The sequence below is a fragment of the Ambystoma mexicanum genome, chromosome 8, assembly GCF_040938575.1.
Source record: "Ambystoma mexicanum isolate Mex_15411 chromosome 8, UKY_AmexF1_1, whole genome shotgun sequence".
In the NCBI taxonomy this organism is placed as follows: domain Eukaryota; kingdom Metazoa; phylum Chordata; class Amphibia; order Caudata; family Ambystomatidae; genus Ambystoma; species Ambystoma mexicanum.
In genome coordinates this window covers 9,517,007-9,543,641 of record NC_090929.1, presented here as the reverse complement: position 1 = coordinate 9,543,641, position 26,635 = coordinate 9,517,007, and the positions used below count along the sequence as shown (strand labels likewise).

The window sequence follows — 26,635 nt, the reverse complement described above, 5'->3', positions numbered from 1 at the left end:
AGCTACCAACTAAATCTTTGTGGTACAGACTGATACCATAGGGGATTTATTGCATGTACCTGTAGTCTTAATCTTCTGTAGTGCTCCCTAAGGGAATTGCACAGGATTCTGCCTAACACTTCCTGAAGACGTGATGAAGGTGTTGCTTTCGGCCAGAAGGCCTGCAACGAAATCCCTGTACCATTGCCGTTGGAAGAAGTTCTGCGACTGGTGCAGGGTACAGAATTTGGATCCTTTCCAATGTTCCATTCCTTTGGTTTTCTTTTTTGCTTTCTTTAGCCCACAAGGGTCTGCAAGTGGGTACCATTAAGGGTTACCTGGCGGCGCTGTCCATATTTAGGCGCTTGTCTGATGAATGTTCCTATTTAAAAATTCCTTTGATTTCTCAGTTCTTGAAAGGGCTAACATGTGTTTACACCGTCGCCTTTCCAGGTGCCGGGATGGGATTTGAATTTGGTTTTAAAGTTCCTAATGGGAGCTCCGTTTGAGCCCTTACATTCTTGTCCATTGAGACTGTTGTCCTTTAAAACTGTATTTTTAGTTGCAGTTACTTCCACACGCAGAGTGAGTGAGTTGCAGGCACTTTCCGCCAAACCACCCTTCACTGTGTTCCATAAGGACATGGTTGTCCTTAGGGTACGGCCTTCCTTTCTTCCGAAGGTTGTGTCGGAATTGCATCTGAGCCAGAAGGTAATTCTTCCGGCATTTGTAGGGGAGGAGTGGTCCAAAAGACCCCCCTTGCCTACACCTCCACCCCAGGTGAGGGCCATGGCTCATCGGGCGTCCCCTCCTTACCACCAGGGCCCAGGTGGTGGATGGCTCACCTGCTGAAGACATTGCCCGCACGTATCGAATTTAGCTAGGCCTCAGAAACCATTTTGTCTACTAAAGATGGTGTGAGCTCAGCGCACTGTAGCGCGGCCCCCACCCTCGGAGAGTTTCAGTTATCCCTGTCGCCGCAGCACCCTGGCAGATCCGCTGTGAGCCCGTTCCCACGAACAAGACGGACATGAGCCAGCATAAGATACTAACATTGTAACAGTTCACCTTCCGCAGTGTATCATCGCTCCCAGCATGACCCGGCCAGCCGGCCTGGGCAATGAAAAGAACAGTAAAATGGTCATCAGATGGCAGAAAGTCTCTACATATTAATGCCAAGACCACTTGCAAAGTATGCTTTTATCCACAAAATCTCTTACATTACAAAAACCTGTAAAATGTATAAACATAAGAAAGCATGCTTCCATGATATAAGCAATGGCGAGCCCACACCATTGCAGTTGGGTACTAATAATGAAGGAGCGTTCCAGGGATCTATTTGTTACGTGTATCACTGGGAAACCTACACTCCATGGTTCTGCGCCATAACCGAACTAATGCTGCTAGAGTACACGAGAAGACGAATGTAACCATACGTAAGGCTCATGTGTAGGATGCGCGAGAATGCACTCGTCATGTGTGTATGTCTAAGCCCCTTATGTACCACCACCGTCACGTACAGTGACGGGTCACCTTCTATGTACTCCACCAACCTCGCTACTACCTCACTTACTGCAAATGTATAGGCATATAACTAAATACTGTAGTTGTTAAAACATAGTGTACGAATAAGGTGCTCAGACTAGATATAATCGAGACACATCCAGCAAAGTTGAAATGCATGCTTTAAAGTGATTTGAATAAGTATTATAGAGTGTTCAAATGTTTGTGATGTTTTTACCTAAAGTCTGCAACACACGAGGGAGATACCTTTGTGAATATGTGCAAGGCCATTCCCCCTCCCACCCTGCGAAGACTGCCAAATATGAGAGCAGAGGCCCGCACCGCGCTGCTCCACCTCCCCCAACCAGACTGGAGCCGCTTCAAAGATTTGTAGCCCCCTCTGCAGCACCCAAGGCCGCGACCCGCCACCTGCATTATTTACAGCACAGCAGTAAACCTCTGCCTGAACACACACTTCCGAAGGCGCCCCCTCGTAAACCCCACAACCCACCGGATCATCTTAAACTTATGGCCCTGTGCAATCAGGACACCCAATACTTTGACAACACAGCGGCACACTCCTAACAACTTCTAACAAGACAGAAAGACCTGTACCGCCCGTCCCAGGCCCTGAAGCTTAGCACCTCGACCTATGGCCCCGGTCAACAGGACACTGGTAACCATGTCCTGACGTATTACCATCAGACCCCTCACAAGGTACATTCCTCCTGTGTTGCATTAATCTGTGGAATAACCTATCGGAAGATTTACTAAAGAAGATAATATTGCAATGACTGAATGACTGCGGTGTGCATGGCCCAGGGCAAATAAGTCAGGAAAAGACATTCATCTCTGACACTGGCCGCAATGGCACAACAACACCGCCCGGATGAACTCGGCCAACCTGCCAGGCCCAGCCCAACCCACGAGGCTAACCAGTGACGTCTTCCAGCCAAAGCCAACCGCATCGCAGCAGCACCTATAGTTAGTCATCGCCACCCAATCTCATCAAACTTGTGCCCCCTATAGTATGTAGGTTCTTATGACGTTTTTTGTAAATATATACGCCTGTCTTTGCTATTGTCAGACAGAGCGCTCTCGGAGTTTGCAGAGTTCTTTGCATGCCCTATTCTGATTGATAAACTCCCATTTAAGCTCACCCACACTCTGTCTTGGCTTTATTCCCGATTTGGGAGAGTCCATCATTGTCTCTCATTGCGGGGAGGATCGTGCTGGCTGGGGACGCTTGCCTTCACATTCTATCGTCCTCCACATCCTGTAAGGAAGAGGAGAGGCTTAATAGGTTGGATCCTAGGAGAGCTTTGAGTTTCTATCTCTTACGGATGTCCCGGGTCAGAGTGGACGATCAGCTCTTTATTGGTTACGCTAGAAAGCATTTAGGTCAGGCTGTTTGTAAGCAGACTTTGCCTAGATGGATCATTTTGACGATCTCTGAATGTTATTGTTTGGCAGGGAAGGACCCTCCTGTAGGTTTGCGGGCCCATTCTACTAGGGGTATGGCTGCCTCCACTGCACTGCAGAGGGGTGTTTCGATTCGCAATATTTGCGAAGCGGCCACATGGGCCTCTGTCCATACTTTTGTGAAACATTATTCCCTGGACTATATCCATGGGCAAGATTTGGCCTTTGGCAAGGCAGTCCTCTATTCTGCAATTTGATTGGGCCTTCTAACATTTCTAAATTCTTTTCCCACCTCCTTATGTTGGTACTGCTTTGGGAGTCTGTCAAAGATGTGGAATACGTCGGAGGAACAAATCCCCTCGAAGAACAAGTTACTTTCCTACCTGGTAACGTTCTTTCGATGGGATGTTCCAACGACTTATTCCACATCGAACCCTCCCTACCTCCCCCTCTACAGAATATCTTATGCGATTGCAGCTTCCGTTTCCGCAAGGCTTTCTGAAGTCATACTGGCAGACGATTGGTGCCTCACATTCTGGGGGAAAAAACTACAACTGAGGCTACGGGCGTCGTGTATCCTACTTGTAACATCCGGTGACGTCGACCATCAGAAGAGGTCCTCGAGGGAGTGTATCAACGTCATCGACACAGGATGCCTATGCCGAAAAAAGTTTCCGAAGCAGCACAGCTGTGGTGTAATTACCTGTCAAAGATGTGGAATACGTCGTCGGAACATCCCATCGAAAGAACGTTACCAGGAAAGAAAGGAACTTGTTCTTCCGTTCCGGCACCTCCCAATATTAGGTGGAAAGATCCCAGGTCAACAAGGAGCCTCTACCACAACTACTTCTCGTTCTCACACTCTTTATATTGGACAGAGAGACCTCAGGCCCACTAAATATACAGAGCCTCTATCTGTAATGTTTGCTCCATCACACAGCACTTTCCTCTTCCCTTGTAATAGGAAGGGTCTTGTTGCACCACAACCCTATATATTATAATCAAAACAACCTATGTACAATACCACATAGTCGTCTACACTTCACGCCCAATCCTCACACACTCCTCTTCCTTAACCCACTTGTTGTTTGCTGCAAAAAGGTGCACTTGCATCTAAGTGCTCCCCCAAAATCTGTCGTCACGGGGCCCCATCAACGGCCTGCACAATCCGGGGACAGCGCACTGCTCCAAAGAACAGACAGGAATAGTGATAAACACTGCTCCTGTAAACCTCTCCAACGTGCGTGCAAGCGGACTGGTCACTGCAGGTGGGCGCGGACCCGACTTGTGCAGCCAGGAATCCTCTGTCCTCGCCAGGGCGTCTGGGATCACGTCACGGGTCACCAATTTTGTAGGTTAAACCTCCAACAACCAGACGATAAATGACAACCGTCTAGGGTAAAAGACTCGGTGCACCCCTTTGTGAGAAGAACAAGAGCTTTATCTGTGTACAAAAAGGAAATGGGACAGGGTATTATAAGTCCTCTGCCGCAGAGCTCTCACTCTTCCTTAAAGCAAACAGCAAATTATAACTATAAAAATCATCTGTGACACACACGATATACAGTTCATCCCCCACCCTCATTGGCTACCACCTATACAAATACTACTTATTACATATGGTCCCCTTCATTGGCCACATCCTCTTCGACTCCCAACTTCTTCATGTGGGTTTCAATCTCGTCACCTTGGGTTACAGCTAGGTGATTGGTTAAGTTACTGAAGTCACTGCCCAGCCCTGAGGCCTAATAACGTGATGTGCACCTGGCCGTCAACATGAGCTCAGTGGATAACTTCAAGGTCAGTCTGGTCCTTGCAAATAAATCAACTCTTTTCTCATACCAGACACACCGACTCCCCCACCATTCCTCCCCGTCACATTCTTATGTGAGTTGGCATCACCCTTTGCTCTCCGTGATAAAAATCACAGCCCCAGTTCTCTGCTCCCTTATCGGCTACACCTCCCGACTGGGGTAGGCCTGGTTCTCCTGCGGGTCCCACTAATCAGTCTAATTTGTGAAGGATATTCGTGCTTTGCTCCGACATCTGGTAGTTCAAATGGGATGGTCATCATTCTGGTGGGCGCTGGTGTCCTAAATCTGGACTTATGTTTTGGCTGCTCAAGACCTCTGCAATGGCTCCCGTGGGTTTGTCCTTCACTACCAGCTGCACCCCTACCCGTTTAAGGCCATTCATATTTCTTTCTAATTTCGCAAAGCTCTAACAGAATACATGTGTGTACGTGTTCCATACATGTGTAAAGCGCTTTGGATTAAGGCGCTATATAAATAACACATCATTATCATCATTATACCTCGCCTGGTGTGGGGGGTGAAATATTGGCACGCAGGGTCTCGCTGTTCTGTATTCTCAACGTGGCCTGCGAGGACCCAGGCCTAACTTCGTGCATGTTGACACTTCTATATTTCTCATCAATGGATAGGGACGTGTAGCATATGTAATGTACACACTTGGTATATCTACTTGACACTCTATAGGGTTGTTTTTAATTTACCTTAAACCCATCTAATTTTCTACACTCAATGCACCCACACTACTTGATTATGCCCACAGAACTCCCCCAGGACCCTGTACCCGCTCATATTTATTTCCTGTGTATTCATATATTTTCTGCAGTCTGAATCATCTGGGAGGGGCTGGGATCTGAACGTGCATCCTAACACAAGCACAAGGTGGTTTTAAGAACTCGCCCTTGCTTCTCACCAAAATACATTTGGAAATCACAGATTTAGCTTTATTCGGATAATATGTATTTAAGTACAAAAACTATACAGTAATTTGACGAATATCACATTGTAATTAGCATACAGACACAATACAAGATATAAAACTAAGATAAAATAGTTCTGACTCTTTCATTACATTTTCTCCCCTTCTTAGGGCAGAATGCAAAAAAGAAACCAAAGTTCAGGCTACCCGAGGGAGTTTCAACCGACAACAGAAACAGTAGAGCACATCAGCATTGTGCAAAGTACATGTTCACCGTGAATCTAAGAAGTCACACCCCAGAAGATGAATATTATCTACCAAGTAATCATCTTTCTGTGGGTTGTATCTGCTTAGAATCACCCGCGCCAAACCCTCAATCCCCCGCATGGGGGCAATGAGACGGTAAAAGACATGAGAAACACGCCCAGTTAGATTCTCAACAATATACAGATGTCATGCCTGAAAAACAATCCGAAGACGTTGACACGTGAATGGTTGAGGGTCTTTGTACAGGTAGGATAGGGATAGTGCGACAGGAATGCATGCCCCTGTCGATACTGTTTTTGAATTCAACAAAATATGTAATACTCTGGGCCAAGCATTAGATTGCAGACTGTGCAAAGCAAATAACTCTAAGCCGGTACAAAAGACAGACCTTTACAGGGTAATATTTTCATTCTGATACAATGGATAACTGTGCAAAAAAAAAATCTATAATTGTGGTAGGACTAATATTGAAAAATGGACTCATTAAGGAACAAATTATATATTGTAAACAAGAGAATTGTTGTACATTGCCTTAAAGTGTGTTTACATGAAACACTGGATTGTTTTCTTATTAAACTGTGAAGATTCCATTGTTCCCTTTGTTCTATTTTTTTGTTTTTGTTTACCCATCTGTCGGAATACTTGTTACCAATTGTGGATCATTTTTGCTCATTGATATATCTTGCTATAGATGTCACAAAAAAGCTCGAGACACCCGAGAACAGTTCAGGGGTTTTTAGTAGTAATTAGTGGGCACGAGGTGTTAGTAAAGGTTCCTTTTTACTGCGCATTTCCTTCCATTTCTATGGACCCCCTAACTTTTTGCTTTTATTTTTGTCCGAACCTGTACTTTTTACAGTGCAGTGAAGCCCTACGCTTCACTGCACTGGCCTTTGCTCACATGTTATGGGGAAACTGACATGTCCTTCAGGCTGTTGGTACTGGGAAACCTTGTTTTGGCTTAGTCTAGTTACTTTATCATTTGTGGTAACTTTATCATTGTGCAGTGCAGTACGATGGGGGTACACTATTTGTTTTGCCCTAAATTAACACTCTGAAGATTTTTGGTTTCTCTAGGTGTGCCTAATGGACAAGCTGGTGGCAGCAGTGACTTCATACACATTTTTTTGGTGCATTTCATTTTAGCCTTCCCACATTTGGCTACCAACTGTGGCTAGTGACTAGACATGTTTATTTTTATATATTTTTGCATTTTTTATAGCGCACATACAGCCCAGGGGCATTGCGGCGCTGTTACTTGTGGCAGGCTTAGTTACATAATTACAGGGAATGCAGTACATTGCCATAGCATACTAGAACAGAGAATAAAACCGCACTGTTCATGCATTCTGACATCCCTCATTTATATGGGGATAAGTGCAGTTTTCTTTCCGGGCAGTGAATTTCGGGCAGGATTTAAATGAAGAGCAATGTTTTCATAGCTTTAGGGAATGCTATCCAACAAAAGAGAATAAATGAGGGTAGGTTTCCAACAAATCAATGATCAAAAAATCTCATTTAATAATTGCAAATTGCTGCAATTCGCTGGCTCCTACACAAACATGTTAAAAACTAATTGGTCAACACAAATTGCATACGACACATAAGGCATAGAGAAGAGTAGAAGGAATAGAAATAAAAGATGCACACGGTTTGGGAACAATACACACAAGTGTTGAAAACTAAATCACATCAATGTCATAAACAATTTAATGGGGTTCTGAACAAGATACTCCTCTTGATAAACAATCTAAACTGTGGTTGCCCAAATATTGGCAACCACAAAGATCCGCTGTAATGTTGTTGCCATCAATGGAATCCAAATGATAAAACATAAACAGAAATACACTCCTATGCAGTGGATACTGTCGTATGCAATCTACTAGGAGAGACAAAGTACAAACATTTAATTTACATCTTTGTCTTCATACATATTCAGGTAAAGTGCTAAAAAGTCCTAGTTTCAAATAAAGCCCTAGTTGGGTTAGTTTTCTTCAATTTTGGATTTCTTGTCTTTCATGGGATCTAAAGCAATGTGCAGGAATTGTCAGTGGGAGTACTGGGATATGATGTATGATATGGTATTTCTAACGCCCCTTTACACAAGTGTTTCAAGGTGCGACGAAGCAAGGGAGGGGAAACCGAGTGAAGACAAAGACAGCGATCCTACTAGACCAGGTGACATTAAGATTGCACAAGTGCATGGGAGGGGGGGGAAGTTAAAGGGGGGAGAAGGCAGGGCAATACATGGGATCAACAGTGAAAAGAAAAAAAATAGGTAAAAAGTGCAGCCAGCCTGTGGCAAGTGCAGGGGTAAGTGCAGACATAAAGTGTCAAGAGCTACTAGGGGACTGTATGGATACAGAAACAGCCCCCAAGTGCAGAGGTTGCCCAGGAGGCAGTGCAGGAGTGCAACTGGCAGGAGAGGGGACTTGGGCCCGAGATCAGAGGGTAGCCAGGTGACCAGTGCAGTTTCAATCAGGAGTTCAGCAGGGGAGAGGAGGAGAGAAAGCAGAATCAAAGAGGAGGGTCTTGAGGTGCTTTCGGAACAGGAGATGGTTCTCCTCAAGTTTCAGGGAGGCAGGAAGGCTGTTCCGGAGGGAGGCCCCATCTGAAGATCTATCACCAACTCGTTGCTTGGAGAAGCGACTGACCATGAGGGAGTTGGAGGTGGAGGAGCAAAGAGCTTGAGAAGGAAGATATTTAGGAAGAGAGAGTTGAAGGTATTGAGGCCCCAGAAGGCCTTGTGGACAATGCAGAGGGGTTTGAACATAATCCACGCCGCCACTGGGAGCCACTGCAGAGATTACAGTCCTGGAGAGATGCGATCCCTGGGCTTGCGGCCAAGGACAAGTCTCGCAGTCCTGTTCTGGATGGGTTGGAGGGGGCGGAGAGTAGAAGCAGGCAGATTTATAAAGAGGCTGGTAGTGCAACTTAGAGAGAACCAGAGCTCTGGAGACAGGAAGAGGGCCAAGAGAGGCCGGCCAGAGAGAGACAGGAAAGGATCACCCATGTAGACACGCCATGGTGACTGGAGGGTCCTGTAAGGCGAATCAGCTGTATGACCGGAGGTACACAGGGATAGTGAAAGCTGGCTAAACATGGCCATGCCACAAGATTTTCTGATTGTCCTTTGGCGATCTTGTCTTTTAGCCTTCTTCCTGGCCTGTGAGGCTAGGTAAATCCTTATATGGACTTCCAGTACCTGGGAAAGCAGGGGCCTTTGGTGGGCTACTGGAGCGCTATGGGTTTGTGCTGCCAGGAAGTAGGCTGGGACTGTCTGGTCCCAATCCACATACTGGTGCCAGTACCTGCCTCTACGCTCCGCCCTCTGCAACTAATCCAGAACAGGTCTGCGAGACTTGTCCTTGGCCTCAACCCCTGGGATCATATCTCTCCAGCTCTGAAGTCTATCCACTGACTCCCAGTGGATGCAAGGATTAAATTCAAAACCCTCTGCATTGCCCACAAGGCTTTCTGGGGCCTTGGTCCAAAATACCTACAGCTATCCCATCGCAAATACCTCCCCTCTCGAGCTCTTCGCTCCTCTACCTCTAATACCCCCAGGGTCAGTCGTTTTTCAAAGAAACTAGCTGGGGGTAGATCTGTCTTCGGCTGGGGCCTCCCTCTGGAACAGCCTCCCTGCCACTCTAAAACTTGAGGAGAACCATCTCCGGTTCCGGAAGCACCTCAAGACCTTCCTCCTTTCTTCTGCCTATGCTCCCCCTCTGCCCTGCTGATCTGTTCTCTCTTGGCACTGTGCACCTGGCCACCCTCTGTCCTCCGGCCCCCCTTTTTCTTCCTGCACTTATCAGACCTACCCTGTCTGCTGCCTTAAACCTAGCACTTGCAAATTGCTGGCTGCACTAACACTGTTTGTTGCCTTATATTTATTTATCTGTTCCTGTGGGAACTGCATTTTTGTGGCATTTGAACGTTAGTTTGCTGCTGCTGCCATCATCATTTCTGTTACCACAGCATTGCGAGCCGTAGGGGGCTTTTGCTGTGCACCGGCCGCTTCCTGGAGGAGGCGGAGCTTACTTTCGCCCACGTGACCAATCACGTGACTTCCTGGTCTACAAAGAGCAGACCCAACCACCCTTGCGGCGTTAAGCCCGACAGGAGTAAAGCCCAGTGACTGTTGAGCGATTGTTTGGCGCACTGGGGACGCAGCACATAGGCAAATAAATCCAAGGTACATTTATTCACCATCCTAACAACATTTTACAACCTACGCTTATAATGAGATTACAGAGTTCTCCTTCCGAGGAAGAGATGGCTACCCAGGATGGCTCATACCTGGAGACAGGGAGCGAGGCTGGGCAGGAGATCCTAAATGTCTCTGACCCTGCCCCAGCACAGCTGGATCCAACTGCCAGCCACCCACCCAGCCACACAAACAACCAGCAAATCCCTGAGGTGGCATTCCCAAATATCCATATTCAGAAGGGCTGGAAACGAGGGTTAGTGTACACCCTGACGACAAAGATAATTCAGAGCAGAATCAATGATCACTTCCCAGAAAAAGAAATAAGAGTGTTAATGACTTGGTCGAGATTATGGATACCATCTGCCAGCTACCTGACTATAATCACACGAATCTGGGAAATACTCCAACCATAGAGAGTTCCCAAGTTATCCCAATGACCACAGACACTATTCAAGAAAATAGGGCTAGCTCGCCTATTCCCCAAGATCAACAAGAAGGGCAAATGGCCTCCTTTCCTGACAGATCATCCTCAGCTAACGAAAGCACATTGGCAGCCCTGAGCTTTGTTCTAAACTCGCTGGTCTCCGTATTTGAGCTTCTAAAAACATAAGTTCAAAGTCAAGCAGGCCTGCTTTTGGAAATATCACACGAGATTTCTAAGAATGAATCTACATTGGTTGCCACAAATAACATCATGAATACTATTCTGATCCCAACTTTAAAAGAAACACAAATAGAGGGAGTTAAACAAGGCTTGGACATTGCCCAAATTTACAATCTTCTGAAAGGGGGCAAAAGGCAATATCACAACTCACGAGCTTCTAAAGAAGCTCCCTCTGGAAATCCAAAATCCTCAAAGCCAGACTGACACTCTGGAAGGAGAGTGTGCCAAAGACTGTTTTGATGACACCCCGCTCGCGGATTCAATCCTGGAAGAATTTCGAAGATTGGCAAATGTTGACATCGACGTAATTGAAGAAACTGAAGACAATAACCAAAAAATTCAAGGAGGAAATTCACAAGAGCATCCGACTAGTAGTTCGAGTCAGAATTCAGAAGCACTCCAGAAACCCAAGAGCAAAAAGTGGCAAAAAAGGAGTAAAGAGGGCAGAACAAAAAAGACCATCCTTTACACACAACTGGACAAAACTATGAAGAAATCGAAAAACCAGGTCCCAAAAAAAACAGGAAAAATTTTTTTGGGGGAAAACCTGACAACTCCTGTAAGTGATAAAATGGCTGACTCTTCTGTAACCGTATCCCCAGTCACCAATTCCTCGCAGACTTCAAACTCGACCGATCCCCAGGCCAGCAAGCGGGTACCTGGGGAAAAACGGGAAAAAGAAGGCACCCAAATCACACAAGGAGTGTTTCAGTGACACCAGAGTTCAAACCTCAAACTTCGGCATGCAAACCGAACCCATAATCCGGTTACCTGCTACTTCCAATAACTTAATCCAAAAACCGGCCCACACAAACATTAAGATTGCCCCAATATTTCTATAACAAAAATCGCACAAGGGGAAAACAATTGAGGCTAATGCGGAGAAAAAGCAAGTTGCCACAAAACTGGCACCAATTTTTTTAAAACCATTTGGGAAACCAGTTTCTGCATTACCCCCATCCAATGAATCTTCCCCATCAGTCCCTTGAGCTGAGACGCCATCAAGTTCCACACCAGTAGAAGAAGACTGTTGGAATGGGACAGGGAAATTCAAAAACCTTGACATACGTCCTCAGTATGGAGGTAGTGAGAAACTTGAAAGAAATCAGTATTATTCTGCCACAAACAAAGAAGAAACTGCGATGCCAAACTTTACAATTCCAAAATTATGGCTTAGATTAGAGACACAGAACAAAATGAAATCTCTCTATAGATCTGCTTTATTGTCGGAAATTAAAAGGAATTCCAACCTGTTTCTCTTTTCCTCAGAAGATATCGAGTACCTCTCCTTTCCGATAAGCGAAGACAAGTTCTTCGTGGAGATAGCCCTTACCTCAAGAAAGCCACAGCAGGCACTCATTTGCAACAAAGATGACCTGGCTAAAGAAGGCCTCTGGGTATATGAATCGGAGGAGGAAGGCAGGTGCGGAAATCGACTGGGCTCAATACACACATGGGGGGAGGACGTACCAACCAGTATGGCCATCGCCGGAACGTCCAGTGAGCTCCAAAGTTAAAGTTTCTTCTGGGTTTAAACTAAATGAAAACTTGATGACAAAACTTCCAGAAATCATTACTCAAATCTTTTTGAAACTTGGCGAGGAACAGACCAGTCTTTAGACAAAGAGGCCTTAGGCTAGTCTCCTGGAACACTAGAGGCCCGAGCTTCCTGAGGAAAAAGAAACTCAAAAACGATCTTTTTGAACATAATGATATTTTGTTGCTCCAGGAGACTTGGTTGGCTAACTCCATCGAGATAGAGGGATTTACAGTATTAAATCTCAAGGCCTCACAAAAATTAAAAGGGAGACCAGCAGGAGGCTTGTTAACAGTAATTAAAAACTCCAGTAGCAAAGAAATAGTTCCATTATGTAACACAATGGGCATTCAAGCCTGTAAAGTAGAGATGGGACAGAACTCCTCTCGACTTACTCTAATTGTGGTCAACATCTATTGGAATCCAGCCAGTTCGAAACTTCAAGACTTCATAGAAATACTTCATACCCTATTTTCAACGGCAAAGATCAACTACGAGGGAGCACAGATCATAGTTGCAGGGGACTTGAATACAGACCATATTCACCTAGAACACGGGAGAAACGGCCAAACCAAACATAGCACCATACGAAAAAGCAAACAATGGTGGGACTTTCTTCAGTCATGGGATCTAGATATGATAAATGGAAAAAACAGGTGCGGGGGGATGGCTGGGCCAACCTGGCGCCAAGGGGTGCGGCAATAAACTCTGGACTACTTTTTCGTCTCATCGTCCCTCACCCTGTTTTGCCCTGGTCTTACTCTAGACTGGGAAGGGGGAAGTGATCATGCCAGGTTGGAACTTTTCTTCCCTGAAATCCAGAGATCCTCCAACTCATACATCATACAGGTTTAAAGGGTAGACTGAAAGTGGTCAAATACAAACATGGGGGGAAAAAGCTGAACAACCTTTTGGAGGAAGTCCCCTCGTCAGTATGGGCCGAGGAAACCCATCCAGAAAAATTTGGAAAGTGTGTGTGGTCTATTTGCAAACCAAGTGAAGTAAAGAGCGGAGGGAAACAGATGCACCTCCATCATTTTGATGAGGAAACATACAATAAGAAAAGAATTCTGCGACAGACACTATGCCATATAAAACAGAATGCAGCAGAAGACCCCTTTGGATGTACGCAAAAAATTAAAAACGCCAAACCAGTCTACCGGAACTGGACAAAGAACCACAAACACCAAAAACTCCAAGAAGACTGGGAAAGAATGCTTTTTCTCCTCAATGCAAATAACTGCAAACATTTCTGGGCAGCATTAAATCAACTTGAAACCGGCCAAAACAGTTCCTTTTGCAACCTAGTCTCGGAGCGTAAGTGGGTAGACTTACCTTTCCAAAAACTTCGAAGCAACCGGCACAAGAGACTTTATTCTTCCCAACATCTCCTGGTCCCTGGCATTCACCGAAAAAGAAATCGAGGACCTCATTACATCATCTTACGCCTCTAAAGCGGCAGGTCCCAATGGCCTCACTTACCAGGTGCTACAAAACCAGCCAAAACTATGGGCTAAGTTACTCTTTCATCTGTATCAAGAAATTCTAAAGAATTCTTTTTTTCCATTTTTTAAGGGGGGGCGATAGGCTAAGCCCAGCATGTTATCGACCGATCGCCCTTCTGGATATAGATAGCAAAATCTTTATGAGAATATTACTGAAAGAACTTACCTTATGGGTGGACTCTAGACAGATTCTTCCCCCGCTCCAAACAGGCTTCAGGAAAGGTCTTTCTACCAGTCTTAATGGACTCATCCTGAACTTGCTGAGCAAAAGATCAAATGAGAAAGAAGGCTCACCGTTGTATGGGGTATGGGTCGATCTGTCCAAAGCATTTGATCTCGTGGACAGATCCATCCTCTGGCAGAAACTTCACAACTGGGGGATTCTGGCCCCTCTTCTGGCTATGCTCATAGAGCTTCATAAGAACAGTACCACCAGGGTGAGGTTGGATGACCTCGGCAACCTATCAGAGACAATCCAGGTTCTTAAGGGAGTACGACGAGGATGTTTGGGTGCACCGTTATTCTTCAACCTATTTCTATAAGACATTGGAGACTTTTTAGCCTCTGCATCGCTAATCTGTCCTAGGATTAATGGTAGAAAACTCTATTGGTTGGCTTACGCGGATGACCTAGTGCTCCTGGATGGTTCAGCGATAGGGTTGCAGCAACTCCTGTCCAAACTTAACGAATATGCCAAACTAAACTGTCTGATAATTAATCCATCAAAATCTAAGATCCTCATCTTTAAACATCAGAAAAAAAAGGTGACTTCAAGGAACTGGGTCTTGGACTGCAAAGTAATTCCACGTGTGGATGAACTGACATACCTGGGATATGAAATCCATGCTCACCCAACTTTTAACAAGGTGATACCTTCCATCCTTGGAAAGACCAAACATTATAGCACAAATGAAAAACCTGAATAGAAGATTCTGCAAGTTCTCAATACTTCCACTGAAGACGTTTTATATAGGCAAAGCAGTCCCGGTCCTCCACTATGGCCTTGAGGCAAAGCCCTTGCTGTGGAACTACGACTGGAGTAAAATTGAGGGCCTCTTATGGAAATCTTCGATTTATCTTCCAATGTGTACTCCTCTTGCAAGTCTGAGATTTGAATTGGGACTGATCTCTTTGAGCTGCCGTGCAGAGTGGAAACCTCCGTCCCTCTCTCACAACATAATCACAACCAGTATGCCTACTCTCTTCTTTGACATAAATCAACATCTAAAAGCGGCAACATCAAAGCAACTTTTAGGCTTAGAAAAGAAAATGGGACATATTTTGTACAGACTGGAACTAACTACAGAAACACTCATGCAGAATCCCATGAAAGTGAAAAAAAAACTAGAGACGACCGACTGGATCCAAACAATTGCTAGAGTCAGAAGTCTCAAAATCCCAAACCATTTCCTGAAAGAGGACAGAAAACTCGGCACCATCCCACGCTATTTGGAAAGGTTTCCTGATCAAAGAATAAGAAACAACTTCCTCAGACTTAGATTGAATATAGCCCATACTGGCGAAATTTTGACCCAAAGAAACCAGGGAGAGAAGGCATTGAGACTCTGCAAGATCTACCACTCTCCGAACTTACAATCTCTGAAGCATCTGCTGATGGAGTGCGAAGGTACATGGCCCACTAGAGTGTCACTACTGGGGAGATTTGTAACTAGAGAGGAGAGCTTAGTCCAAGATGCATTCTGGGATAGACTGATTTCTGGCCAAGAAGTCCTGCTCACTGCAGCAACAGTAAAAGTCTTGGAGAGACAGGTTAAGACAGTGAGCTTCCTCGGTTATTTTGGACCAGAATTTTCAGTTAAATCCCTGGTTTCTGTGCCTTGATTCTACTTTATTTTTAAATATGAAATGTAAAATCGAGTTTTTTTATATGAAATTTGTATCCTGATTTTCGCTTTGTAAAGGTTTTCTGGCAAAACCAAAAACAAATAATAAAAAATAAAAATATATTTATCTGTTGCTCCTCTGCTTCGCACTTTCCACTCCTCCCCCCTTGCATGCACTTTTCCCTTCCCCCTTTCCCAAGCACATGCGCGTTCTCAATGTCACTGGGCCTAGTAAGATCGCTGTTTTGTTCTTGCCTGTTCCCCTCTCTTTCCTTGTCGCGCTCTGAAACACTTGTGTACAAGCGCGATAGAAATAAAATATCAATATCTGGGTGGAATTAATTAGTTTTGCCGCCAGCGGTCCTGATTGGACCACTGCTGGGGTGTGTGGGTGAGCCAGATCTGTCATTGGTCAGTAGGGGCATCTGCTCTTTCCTGGCTTTTTGGATGAGAGGAGGACCCCTGAACCCACTCTAGAGAGATCCTGGAAGAAACTGAAGGGCACAAGACTCCTGTCCATCTACAAGACTTGCAAGGAGACCGTGGACCTGTCTGAAGGAGGCCTGGTGACCAACTTCTGCTGCTGCCCTGGTAGAGTCCTGTCATGTGGAAGATCTCCAGCAGTCCTGCGAAGGAGCTGCGACCCTTGGGAGTGGCGTTAACATCCATTCTCGATGTCAGCTCGGAGTCCTACGAAGAAGAGCCTTTGGAAGTCAATCAGGAACGCTTTGTTGCTGATCAGCTTTTAGTGTGGGCTACCATGCTGCAGACATCGCCGTTCTGAGTTGAGTCCTGGAACTTGGGGGGATCCTCAGCTTGTCCTATAAGATTTACAGCTGCATAATTTCATGGTCCTAGCATCAAGGGGACCCGAGATAGGAGGGAAAGTTCGACCGTGGCAGGGGAATTCCTTTGCGTCGCCGTGCATCAGTGGCCGTCCTCTGAAATTGCTTATCTGCTCCCATTCCTGTCCTGAGAGGGGCCCTGTATAGTGTTTTGCTGCATTCGTCCACTCAAAGTCCTTGCACCAGCATCAGACAATGACCAGAGATCTGCTCGAACCTGCAACCCAGGGGGAATCAAGGGTTGAGGCTGACAGCCGGAAAAGTGGCCTCGGACCTTCTTGAACCGACCTGCCAAGTCTCCTGAAGAATCGGAGTACGGTGGGTGAGTTATAGCGATACTTACCTGCCCCCTAAAACTCCCTTTAAAAGTTGACTAACTTGTATAAAACCTTTCTAACACCTTGGCATTGCCATTCCTTGTTCACACAAGCACTCCGGAAGTTGGGAACACGTTTGTTACTTAGATTAACTTATCCCTAACCATTCAAACTGTTCACTGTAGCCCAGAGACACTACCTTCATGTTTTCCAGCTTCACAAACTGTGTGGTAACTTTGCTGAACTTTTGGGCGAAAGGCCCCAGACAACTTAGGGTTGGACTTCTGAAGATGGGGGTTATTCTCTGTGGACTTGTAGTGCTAATACTAATCTGTACCTTCCTTTTCAGGGATTTGATATGCATTTTTCCCTACACCAGTATTTGTATATATGTATCTAATTTTAGCGTTGTAATATTACCTGTTAGTAGTCATTTCTCACTGTTATTTTGGCCAAAGTATTTTTATACCTGTTTGACTAAGTGTGTTCCTTGACATCTTTGTTGTGTGTGCTCATTGTGGAGCCCTTACAAGCTCACCGCCACTTGGGACTTAGCCTAGACCAATCGCCTTGCTACCTTCAACTGGTTTATCTACAGCTCCCCAGAGTTGTCCCTGTCACAATATAGGTTGGCCTTCTATACATCTGTCCACCAGGCCAGAGTATAGAAAATCAGTCCTAACACTAGGGCCATCCCTCTCTCCCTTGGGATCCCTCCCTCACTCAGACAACCGCAAGCCTTGGTTAGTGCTGCAGAACGGTAACTCTGGCCTAATTTGAAGCTTACACTACATAATTACTCCCTAAAATGCTGACTCGCTAACTCCTTAGTTCACTTTAAGCAAGGTCACTCGCGCACACCTCTCACGCTCTAATCCCACCCCTCTTCGAACTCCTCCCACCAATCCTCTCTTCCTTCGTTGTTTCACTTCTTGGAATTCTCGCTGCCACTGTTTCTTACCACTCTTCCCACTCCACTTTACTACTCCCCTCCTCGACCACTCCCACTGGTACTACTCTACTCCTCCCATGATGACTCTCCTCCCACTTTGACTCACCTCCTCACACTCTGACTCCATCTCCTACTCTCCTCCTCACTCGTACTCTCCTCCTCCCTTTACCCTTTACTTCACATCCACTCCCTACATTAAATCCTCACTTGCCAAACAAACGCTCATACTGCAGAACCCCTTTCACTCCTAAGACAATACTTCACCTGTGGCATAAATCTCCTCCACATGCTACCTGTCTCCTCCTGGTCCTCCACCTTCATCTCCACTGACCTCAGCTGGATAACCCACACGTCCTGTCTGTTCCCTGCTGTTAGCCTTTGTCCTCTCTTGGGATTGGACAGCTATCCCTGGCCAATCAGACCCAGTCGCCCCTTCCCTCGGTGTGAATACATGAGGAAATGGCATAATTAGGGGGCTAATCCCCACTCACTTCGTCCGTGCGTGCTTGCCGAATGTGATTCATGGTGGCCAGTAAAGTCCAAAGCATATGCCTGTTTGGGGCACTTTCTTGGTATGTAGCTTGGGGAAGGTGGATCCCTTTCTGCCTTTCGACCCTGATTGTCTAGGGGGCCTTTTAGTTCGCTAGCGGATTTCTCTGGTCCCAGCTTTTGTGTAGTGATTGCGTGCTGCTGCTGCTGCTGCAGACGTCCCCCTCCGATCACCCTGTGGGCCATTCTGGGTCTTGTTCTCACTGCCTTTCGCAGAGGTTGTACTTTGCATGTTGCTGCTGACTCCCTGCAGTGGCCTGGTGGACTCTGAGAATAAGCAAGAACACTGGAATGTTTCGGTTCCAGGAGGCACAGCTGGAGACCCGCGTTTGCAAACATAAATGTTGGCAATAAGGGAAGGGATAGAAACCGGGTTCCTCCAGCTGGCATTTTGAGAATCTGGACTGGGCCAAGATTACTTGGTGACAGGTCTTCCCCTCCGTCTCTTGGCAAGTTCATTGTCCTTACCTTGTCACACTGTGCAAAAATCAGTAATTGATATTAGGTTTGATATTTGGAGATGGCTCAGACATTCGTTCTTCAGGTTTTTCTTTTTTTAAATCGGTTGTATTTAGAGATAAAAAGGCTATTGCAAACCAAAGGCATCCCACCAATTAAGTTAAGAGAACTTGTAGGGCTTGCATATCGATATTTATAGCAATAAAAGGTCGACCCTGCATGGCCAAGAATGCACTTGGTAATTTCTAAATAACTAAAAATGAGAACATTTTGGGGCCCACCAGCCTAGACCTGTCGGCTCATCTGGGCTAATGCTGGTGCCTTGCTTAGTATGGCCTTCTAACCTTGCTCTGCTTTGTCTCCGCAGGATTCGGGTCATGCCACCATGCCTGCCTACTTCCGCTTCCTCACCATAATGGCTTTCCATGTATTTCTGCAGGAAAAGGTGGGTCTTTGTTTCCTGGATGGATCTTTGTGCCTCTTCTGCCCAAAAACCTCCCTCTGTCTATTCTTTAGGGCCTCTCCTGGCACCATGCTGTATTAGTTACAGCGCTGGGCTTGGTGCCCTTAGTGTACACAATCATCTTGGACTGGTCTGACCCGGTTAATTCCCCTCCTTTGTTTCACAGGTGGATCTGGCGGTTGTGGAAGTCGGTATTGGTGGAGCCTATGATTGTACAAACATCATCAGGTACTTCTCTTTGATGCGCTGGGATGTCTCACACCCAGAGAATGTCCAGATCCTGCTATTTATGTTTTATGCATGTCACACTACGCTCTGCTTGATAATTTGGTTATTTATAATGCACATTTCTGATGCTTGTTTATCTGCTTAGAATCAACATGCTGTGCATATGGTCCGACATCCAGTGGTAACCGTGGAGCATTGCATCTTGTCTTTCGGGGACGTCGGCATAGGCGTGTCTGTAACACTATCCCTATCGTGACGTGTAGTGTACCCAAAACCCCTCACGCGCCGAGGTCCCTCTGATTGTTTTTTCCGCCCAGATAACTGGTCGCCCTATAGCGGAGCTCTTACATAAGAGACACTGTTTATCCTAAACCGACTTGTCAGTTATTTTCGACACCAAGAACAACTTTGATGAAGACTACGGGGGACTTGTCTACAACGGTGGATTTTAACGCCTATGATCCGGCAGCTGAGGCATTCACGTGGCCGGGCCTTCTGGCCCGCCTTTACAGTAGGGAGAGTGGGGTCGGGGTGGCCATATTTCCGGTATGTCTTTCCTCTTTCCCCCTCTTTACCCTCTAGGTCTGGTCATCTTCCCCTTTTGCTATGGAAAGGACTCCTTTTAGTTTCTGCCCTAAGTGTAGGGTCAGATATCTTTGGAAGGACGAACACAGGACGTGCAACTCCTGTCTACCTTATATCATGACGGTGTGTGGCTTGTAAACTCCTTCGGCCCAAGACCCTTAAGGAGCGCCATGTAAAGCGGTGTGCTGCGTACGGTGTGTCGCGGGTGGATCTCCCTTCCCCCAAGCCATACCTGCCGAAAGTGATGAGGCTACCTCCAATGACCAAATATCTGTTGCGGATGTGATCAACCTCGAGGCGGACACTTCTGGGTCCGCCACGCCCGTTCCCGACCCTTTAAGGCCTGACTGGTCTTGCTTCAGGGACCACACCCGGCGACAGGGGCGTACAATCGCATTTCACTAAGCACACAACCCCTACACCTATTTCGACAGGTATGTTGAAAAAGGTGAAAGCGCCAGCAGGGCCGTCAAAAACCGGACAAACCTCAGGAAGCCCCGCATTTTACCCTCCAAGGGGTCAGCCGACGCGGCAAAGCCAGAGGTAGAGGCCCCAGTCCTAGAGGAGCCGAAGCCTCCGGTCAGAAATGTCCAGCAGATCCAGGACCCCTCCCATGTCGCCCCGGTCGGGGGGCGCTTAACATCTTTCTTCACGGCATGGGAGGGGATAACTTCAGACCAGTAGGTCATAAAAACGGTTACCCACGGGTCCTGCGTGGAATTCGCCCGACCTCCACAATTCAGTCCACCGTGCTCACGGCGCCTTTCACCAGACCATCTGGTGATCCCGAATCAAGAGGTGGAAGCGCTGCTGGGAAAGGACGCCATAGAAGCCGTCCCTATTCTTCAGGTAAACAAGGGTATTTATTCAGTGTACTTCCTTGTACCCAAAAAGGACCTCACCATGCGCCCTGTTGTAGACCTGCGCCCAGAGCACAAGTTTATAAAATCTCAGAAGTTACGCATGGTAACACTATAGGAGGTGATCCCACTGTTGAAACAGGGGGACTACATGGCAACATTGGACATGAAAGATGCATACTTTCATATTTCCATGTTGCCAGCGCACAGAAAATATCTAAGGTTCATGATAGAGGACGGGCATTAACAATTCAAGGTACTCCCCTTCGGCATCACCTCGGCGGTAAAGGGTGTTTACGAAGGTCCTGGCAGTAGCTGCAGCACACCTGCGCAGGTTATCCGTCCCGGTTTACCCTTACCTCGACGACTGGCTCATAACCGGGGACTCGTATGACACATGTTTTTTTGAACACCCAAAAAACCGTAGACCTTCTCTCAGTCTGGGGTTCTCTATCAACGAGAAGAAATCCAGTCTAGTACCCAGTCAAATAAAACAATTTCTGGGAGCTCTAATCCGGAAGAAAGACGGCCTCGTCTTCCCCTCCAACGAGGGGTTCAGAACATGCTTTTTCAGATCCCTCAATACGTAGCCAGTCGGAGGTGACGGTGCGCAAAGCCATGCGCTTGCTAGGAACAATGGCGTTGTGCATATACTTGGTTCCCCACGCGCGGCTGCGCATGCGGCCCATGCAAGAGTGGCTCAACAGCCAGTGGTGTCAGGCCAGCGGACAATGGGAAGGTCTGGTAGTTGTCTCGCCAGCCCTCGTTCTCTCTCTGCAGTGGTGGTCAAGAGAAAACCTTTCGAAGGGGACCCCTGCAGCCACTCTCACCAGACGCATCTCTCACTGGGTGGGGGGGCTGCCTTGCTTCAGCAGACAGCGCATGGAGTGTGGTCCCCACAAGTAGCGGCCAATCATATAAACTTACTGAAGCTATTAGCGGTGGTCAAGGCTTTTCAGATGCAACTGCAAGGGAAGACAGTGCTGATTCTAACAGACGGCACTACAGCCATGTATTACCTGAGCAAACGGGGGGCACTCTCCAGTGCTATCCAAGCTGTCCCAAAACATTTGGATATGGGCTCTGACACAAGATGTTTCGTTTCTGTTGTCCCAACATGTTCCAGGGGAACTCAATCGTCTGGCAGACGTGCTCAGCAGAGATTTTCCTCTGCCCGAAGAATACGAATGGCATTTGCACGAAGACATTGTGTCCAACATCTTTGCAGAATGGGGCTTCCCAGAGATCGACCTGTTCGCAACCCAGGAGAACGCCCAATGCCAAGACTACACCTCCAGGTACCCCCAGAACCGCTCCAAGGCGAACGGTCTCTGGATAACATGGTCAAGGAAATGTCTATGCTCCCCCCCCCCCCCCCACTCCCCCCCCTCCCCCCCCAGAGTCCCCTTCTCAACAAGATAGTGCACAAGTTGCACCAGGAACCAGTTAAAATGATACTGGTGGCCCCCATGTGGGGCTGCCAACCCTGGTTGTCCATCTGATGGAAATGTCCCTCTCCCCACCAATAAAACTACCCTGCCCATACAACATGTTGTCTCAGGACAGGGGGGAGACCCTACACCCATGCCCACAAACTCTGAACTGAGCAGCCTGGCTCTTGAGGTCACAGAGTTTGGACACCTACAGCTCCCTCAGAGGTGCATGGACATACCCAGGGAAGCCTGAAAACCTAACACGTTATTGCTATGCCAGTAAATGGAAACGTTTTGTCATCTGGTGTAATTCCATGGACATCAATCCCATGGATTGCTCACCCACACACATTGTGTTGTACCATACCCATCTGTTTGACACTGGGTTGGTCTTCAATTCCCTAAAGGTTCATCTGGCTGCTCTCTCAGCCTACACCACATCACAACAAAAAGTGTTCTGGTGGAAGATACCAGTGATTAAGGCCTTTATGGAAGGGTTTAAGAGGATTTATCCTCCCATTTCTCACCCAGCTCCTGGGTGGGACCTAAATGTGGTTTTGACCAGGCTCATGGAGCTCCCTTTGAGCCAATGCATAAAGCAAGTCTAAAAGACCGGACTTATAAAACGGCCTTCCTAGTGACTATCGCTCCTATCAGAAGGGTTAGCGAACTACAGGCTATTTCTGTTCTAGACCCCTTTGTACAGTCCACAGGGATAAGGTAGTTCTGCACACTCACCCCAGATTTGCACCTAAATTCATTTCGAAGTTCCATGTGAACCAATCGATTAAACTACCTACTTTTTTCCAGAATCCCACTAGCATGGCCGAAAGAAGCCTGCACACACTAGATGTGCGCAGGGCAGTCATGTTCTACCTGGAAAGAACTAAACCACTGAGGAAAACAAACCCTTTTTTGTCCTGTATTTGGTTTCCCATTTTCATTCCTGCTCTTTTTTGATGGGGAGGTCCATTCTTCTTCACTTTCCGAGATCGATGCTACGTATGAGCAATCCACATACTTTGGTATTTCTCTTGATCGAGTCATCAGGATTTCTTTCTCCATGATCTCTCTTTTGGCCGATGAACTCGTTTTATTTGATGGTAGTAAGTCTGTTACTTCCACCTCCTTATTACTTTGGGCTAAGTTTTCTGTATGTTTCAGCCCAGTTGTGGGCTGCCTGTTGGCGTTTTCCTGGGAGGGGCTCTTTAAATCTTCCACTTTGTTTTATGGATGTACCTCAATCTGCACATTGTTGCACTGAATTGGGTTTTTTGAAGCTTTTTGGCGGTCCGGGGAGTTTTCTGACTCCAGGATCTCCGGCTCGCAAGCAGCAGGCACACGGATGAAAACAGGGGGCTCTTTGCCCACTGTGCCCGCTGAGTCAGCTTTGATGGAGATGGAATTTCCCTCCCGCGGGAGGGAAATCCCTCCAGCTATCTCCTCTTTCTGGGCGGGCCCCGTGTTTTGGACCCTCCCTCCAACGTCCTCCCCATTCTGCTCACCCCGTGTGCTCGCCGGAGCTCCGATGACATCTTGGGTGTCTGGGGAATCTCGGGAGCTGCACCGACACCGGCAAGCAACCCAGGGAAGACACCGGTGCCCAGAACAGCAGGTAGGGAGTTTTCCGCTAACCCTTTATCCTCCGTGTTCACTGATGGTTCGAAACTCCTTTTCTTGGCAGCCAGCTGCTTTCTCCGCTGAGGGCTAGCCGTCTCATGAGGCTGACTCTGTGAGAGTAGCAGGGTTTCTCCCTCCGCGGGGTGGGGGTCGGGCAGCACAGCAGTTTCAGGCAGTTTATTCGAATCACCCTGTAAAAGCGGGAGCCCATTGGAATTTAAATTGGAATTTTCGCTTACTTAGATTGTTTCCGGATATGTCTGGACAATGTCTGCGCTTTCAATGCTTTCAATGCTTTCAATACTTTCAATGCTTTCAATGCTTTCAGCGCTTTCCGTGCTTCAGATTAGTAACGTACCTGTCTCCTCGTCTTGGGCCGGCATTTGCATACAGGTTGGAGCAGATGTCAGCCGCTTTGGACGAGAAGATGGTTTTAAGGGGCTACGAGGTTCCATACCCCAGTCTTCCCGTGATGGGCGGCTGCTCCGTAGCCATCTGTCGGATAGCTCAGACATTTCCAGGTGGTCGCACCGTCAGCGCACCACACCCTTAATGCCGTGGAATCTTGATGCCACTGACGACTGCAATTCGCTCCGCAATTCACTCCGTGGTCCGCTCTGCGGGGAAAGCAGCTTTAAAGGTTGCTAATGGGTCCTCCCACAACAATTGCCACTGAAAGCAGACTCTGGAGAGACTTGCTGTTTTTCTGAGGAAAAGTGGAGGATTTTCCTCTGTTAGGCAGAAACCTGTGCAGTTCCCTTTGGGAACACTGCAAAAGATTTAGGACTACAGGTGTTAGCAGTAAACCCACTTGGTAGCAGTCTGTACCACCCAGATTTACCTGGTAGCTGTGGCTGAGCAGTCAGACTTCCCTCAAGAAGAGTTAGGCAGTATGCAAAGTATACACAATAGGCACTCAGACACAATAATACAAGCAAACACTGACCAGAGCTTTGGTATCAAAGTATATCATTTATTTATTTAAAAACACACTGTTTGAAACACTCGAGCACTCTTATTGTAAAACACTCTAAACACAGTTACTATTATAATATATACAACCCTTATTCCTTATCAGATAAGTCTTAGTTAACACCGCTTATTTCCATACAGAGGTGAGCGCTTAACTATAGATGGCACTCCAATAAGTTTATGAAGAAGGGAGGGAAAAAGACAGAATATGTGAGGATACACCACTCTAAGATTTAGGAACACTTTTAGCAAGGCAGAAGAGCAAAAGTCACTGGTGAGCCAAAGTCCATAGGCTGGGCCCACTCTTAGAGAGAGCAGAGCACAAATGCGCCCAAGATCACACAGTTACACTAGGCTTAGAAAGTCTTGCAGAAAGTTCGAAAAGAGTTTAGAGAGGCTCAGAAAAGTTTAGCCAGGGTGTCCCAGGCTAGCCCAGGTTCGAAAGCCGGGGGCTAAATCTACCCCGTACAGTCGGTGGCACGGGAAGCCAGGCGGGACACGGTACCTTAAGTGGGAAGGATCCTCCAGCAGTGGCAGTTGTTCCTGGCAGCGGGTGCAAGTCTCGTCGTCCAGGGAAAGAGAAGATCTCGACTTGGAGGAAAGATGAAGGTCGTTGCACTTCCAGGGAAGAAACCAGTCGCAGAGTTTTCCAGTTAAAGGTAATACCCTTTCCCCAGCATGGGGTCTGGCATGGATTCACATGCTCATGAATATTCCCCGTCGTCAGGCTGGGAATCCTCGGTAAAGAAAAAAACAGTATCAGTTTCGTTTCTGATCTGTCTTTCGTAGTAGTAACCAATCACTGGTCTCTGCGTCATACTGACCACAGCCAATGACTGCCCTCTACCTAAGCACCGCCTCTGGCAGCCATCTTCAGATTTTTAGCGCACGTTCATGTGTTGGGATCCTCGTGCTATTGCTCTCGAGCGTTAGTGCTATTTTTTTTCACGTTTTTTGCTCAAAAACTTCGTTTTTTTGTGTCAAAAGAGCCTCAAGCTCCACCGACTCTCCATCCGATCAACGGGGACCCGTGTCGGATTCGTCTGCGCCCCTCAAGGGTGAAGATTTTGTCGAGCTACGCTTTGGAGGACTCCAGAAGCTTCTCAGGCCCGGACATGGCCCAGGAGAAGGGAAGCTCGACGCCCGGAAAGCTGTTCAGGGTCTGCCCTGGATGCCAGCTGCAGACCGTCTTTAAGGAGGACGAACACTCCTTTTGTCTCTACTGCTTACATGAGGACAAGACGCACGTGGAGAAGGACTGTGCGTTTTGCGGCAACATGTCGGAGCGGACCATGAAGGACCGCCATCAACGTCTCGCCAACTGGCTGGAAGGGAAGAGCCCGTCAGGCGAGAAGAAGAGGAAGAAATCCGAGCGGTCTTCTAAGACCTTTGAGGACGCCCCGGCGACGGGGGTCCAACACAAGGCCAAGCACTGCGAGTCCGCTGGCACCGGGAGCGCCGAACGGTCGGGCTCTACGGGCGCCAGGCAGGGCGCACCCTCCCCGGCACCTTCAGCCACGAGCCAACGCTCTGGGTCGGGTAAGAGGAAGGGCGAGCACCCGGCAAAGCTCCTGGAGAGGCCCCGGTCGAGCTCGAAGGCCCCATCGGAGGGGGAGCGAGGCAGTGTCCCCCCCCTCCCCTCAAGGATAAGGCGGTGAGCGCACCTAAGGTGGTGAAGGCCTTAATCCATC

The 26,635-nt window shown here is 47.3% G+C and overlaps 1 protein-coding gene across 5 annotated transcripts in view; it reads left to right on the top strand.

The window, feature by feature from the left end:
- FPGS (folylpolyglutamate synthase) overlaps positions 1–26,635 on the top strand; it is a 669,976-nt gene that overhangs the window by 435,895 nt on the left and 207,446 nt on the right. For all 5 annotated transcript variants that reach the window (XM_069609126.1, XM_069609123.1, XM_069609125.1 and 2 more), the window contains 2 exons: positions 19,151–19,228; positions 19,413–19,474. In XM_069609126.1, the coding sequence (XP_069465227.1) occupies positions 19,151–19,228; positions 19,413–19,474 (140 nt within the window). The remainder of the gene's footprint in view (positions 1–19,150; positions 19,229–19,412; positions 19,475–26,635) is intronic.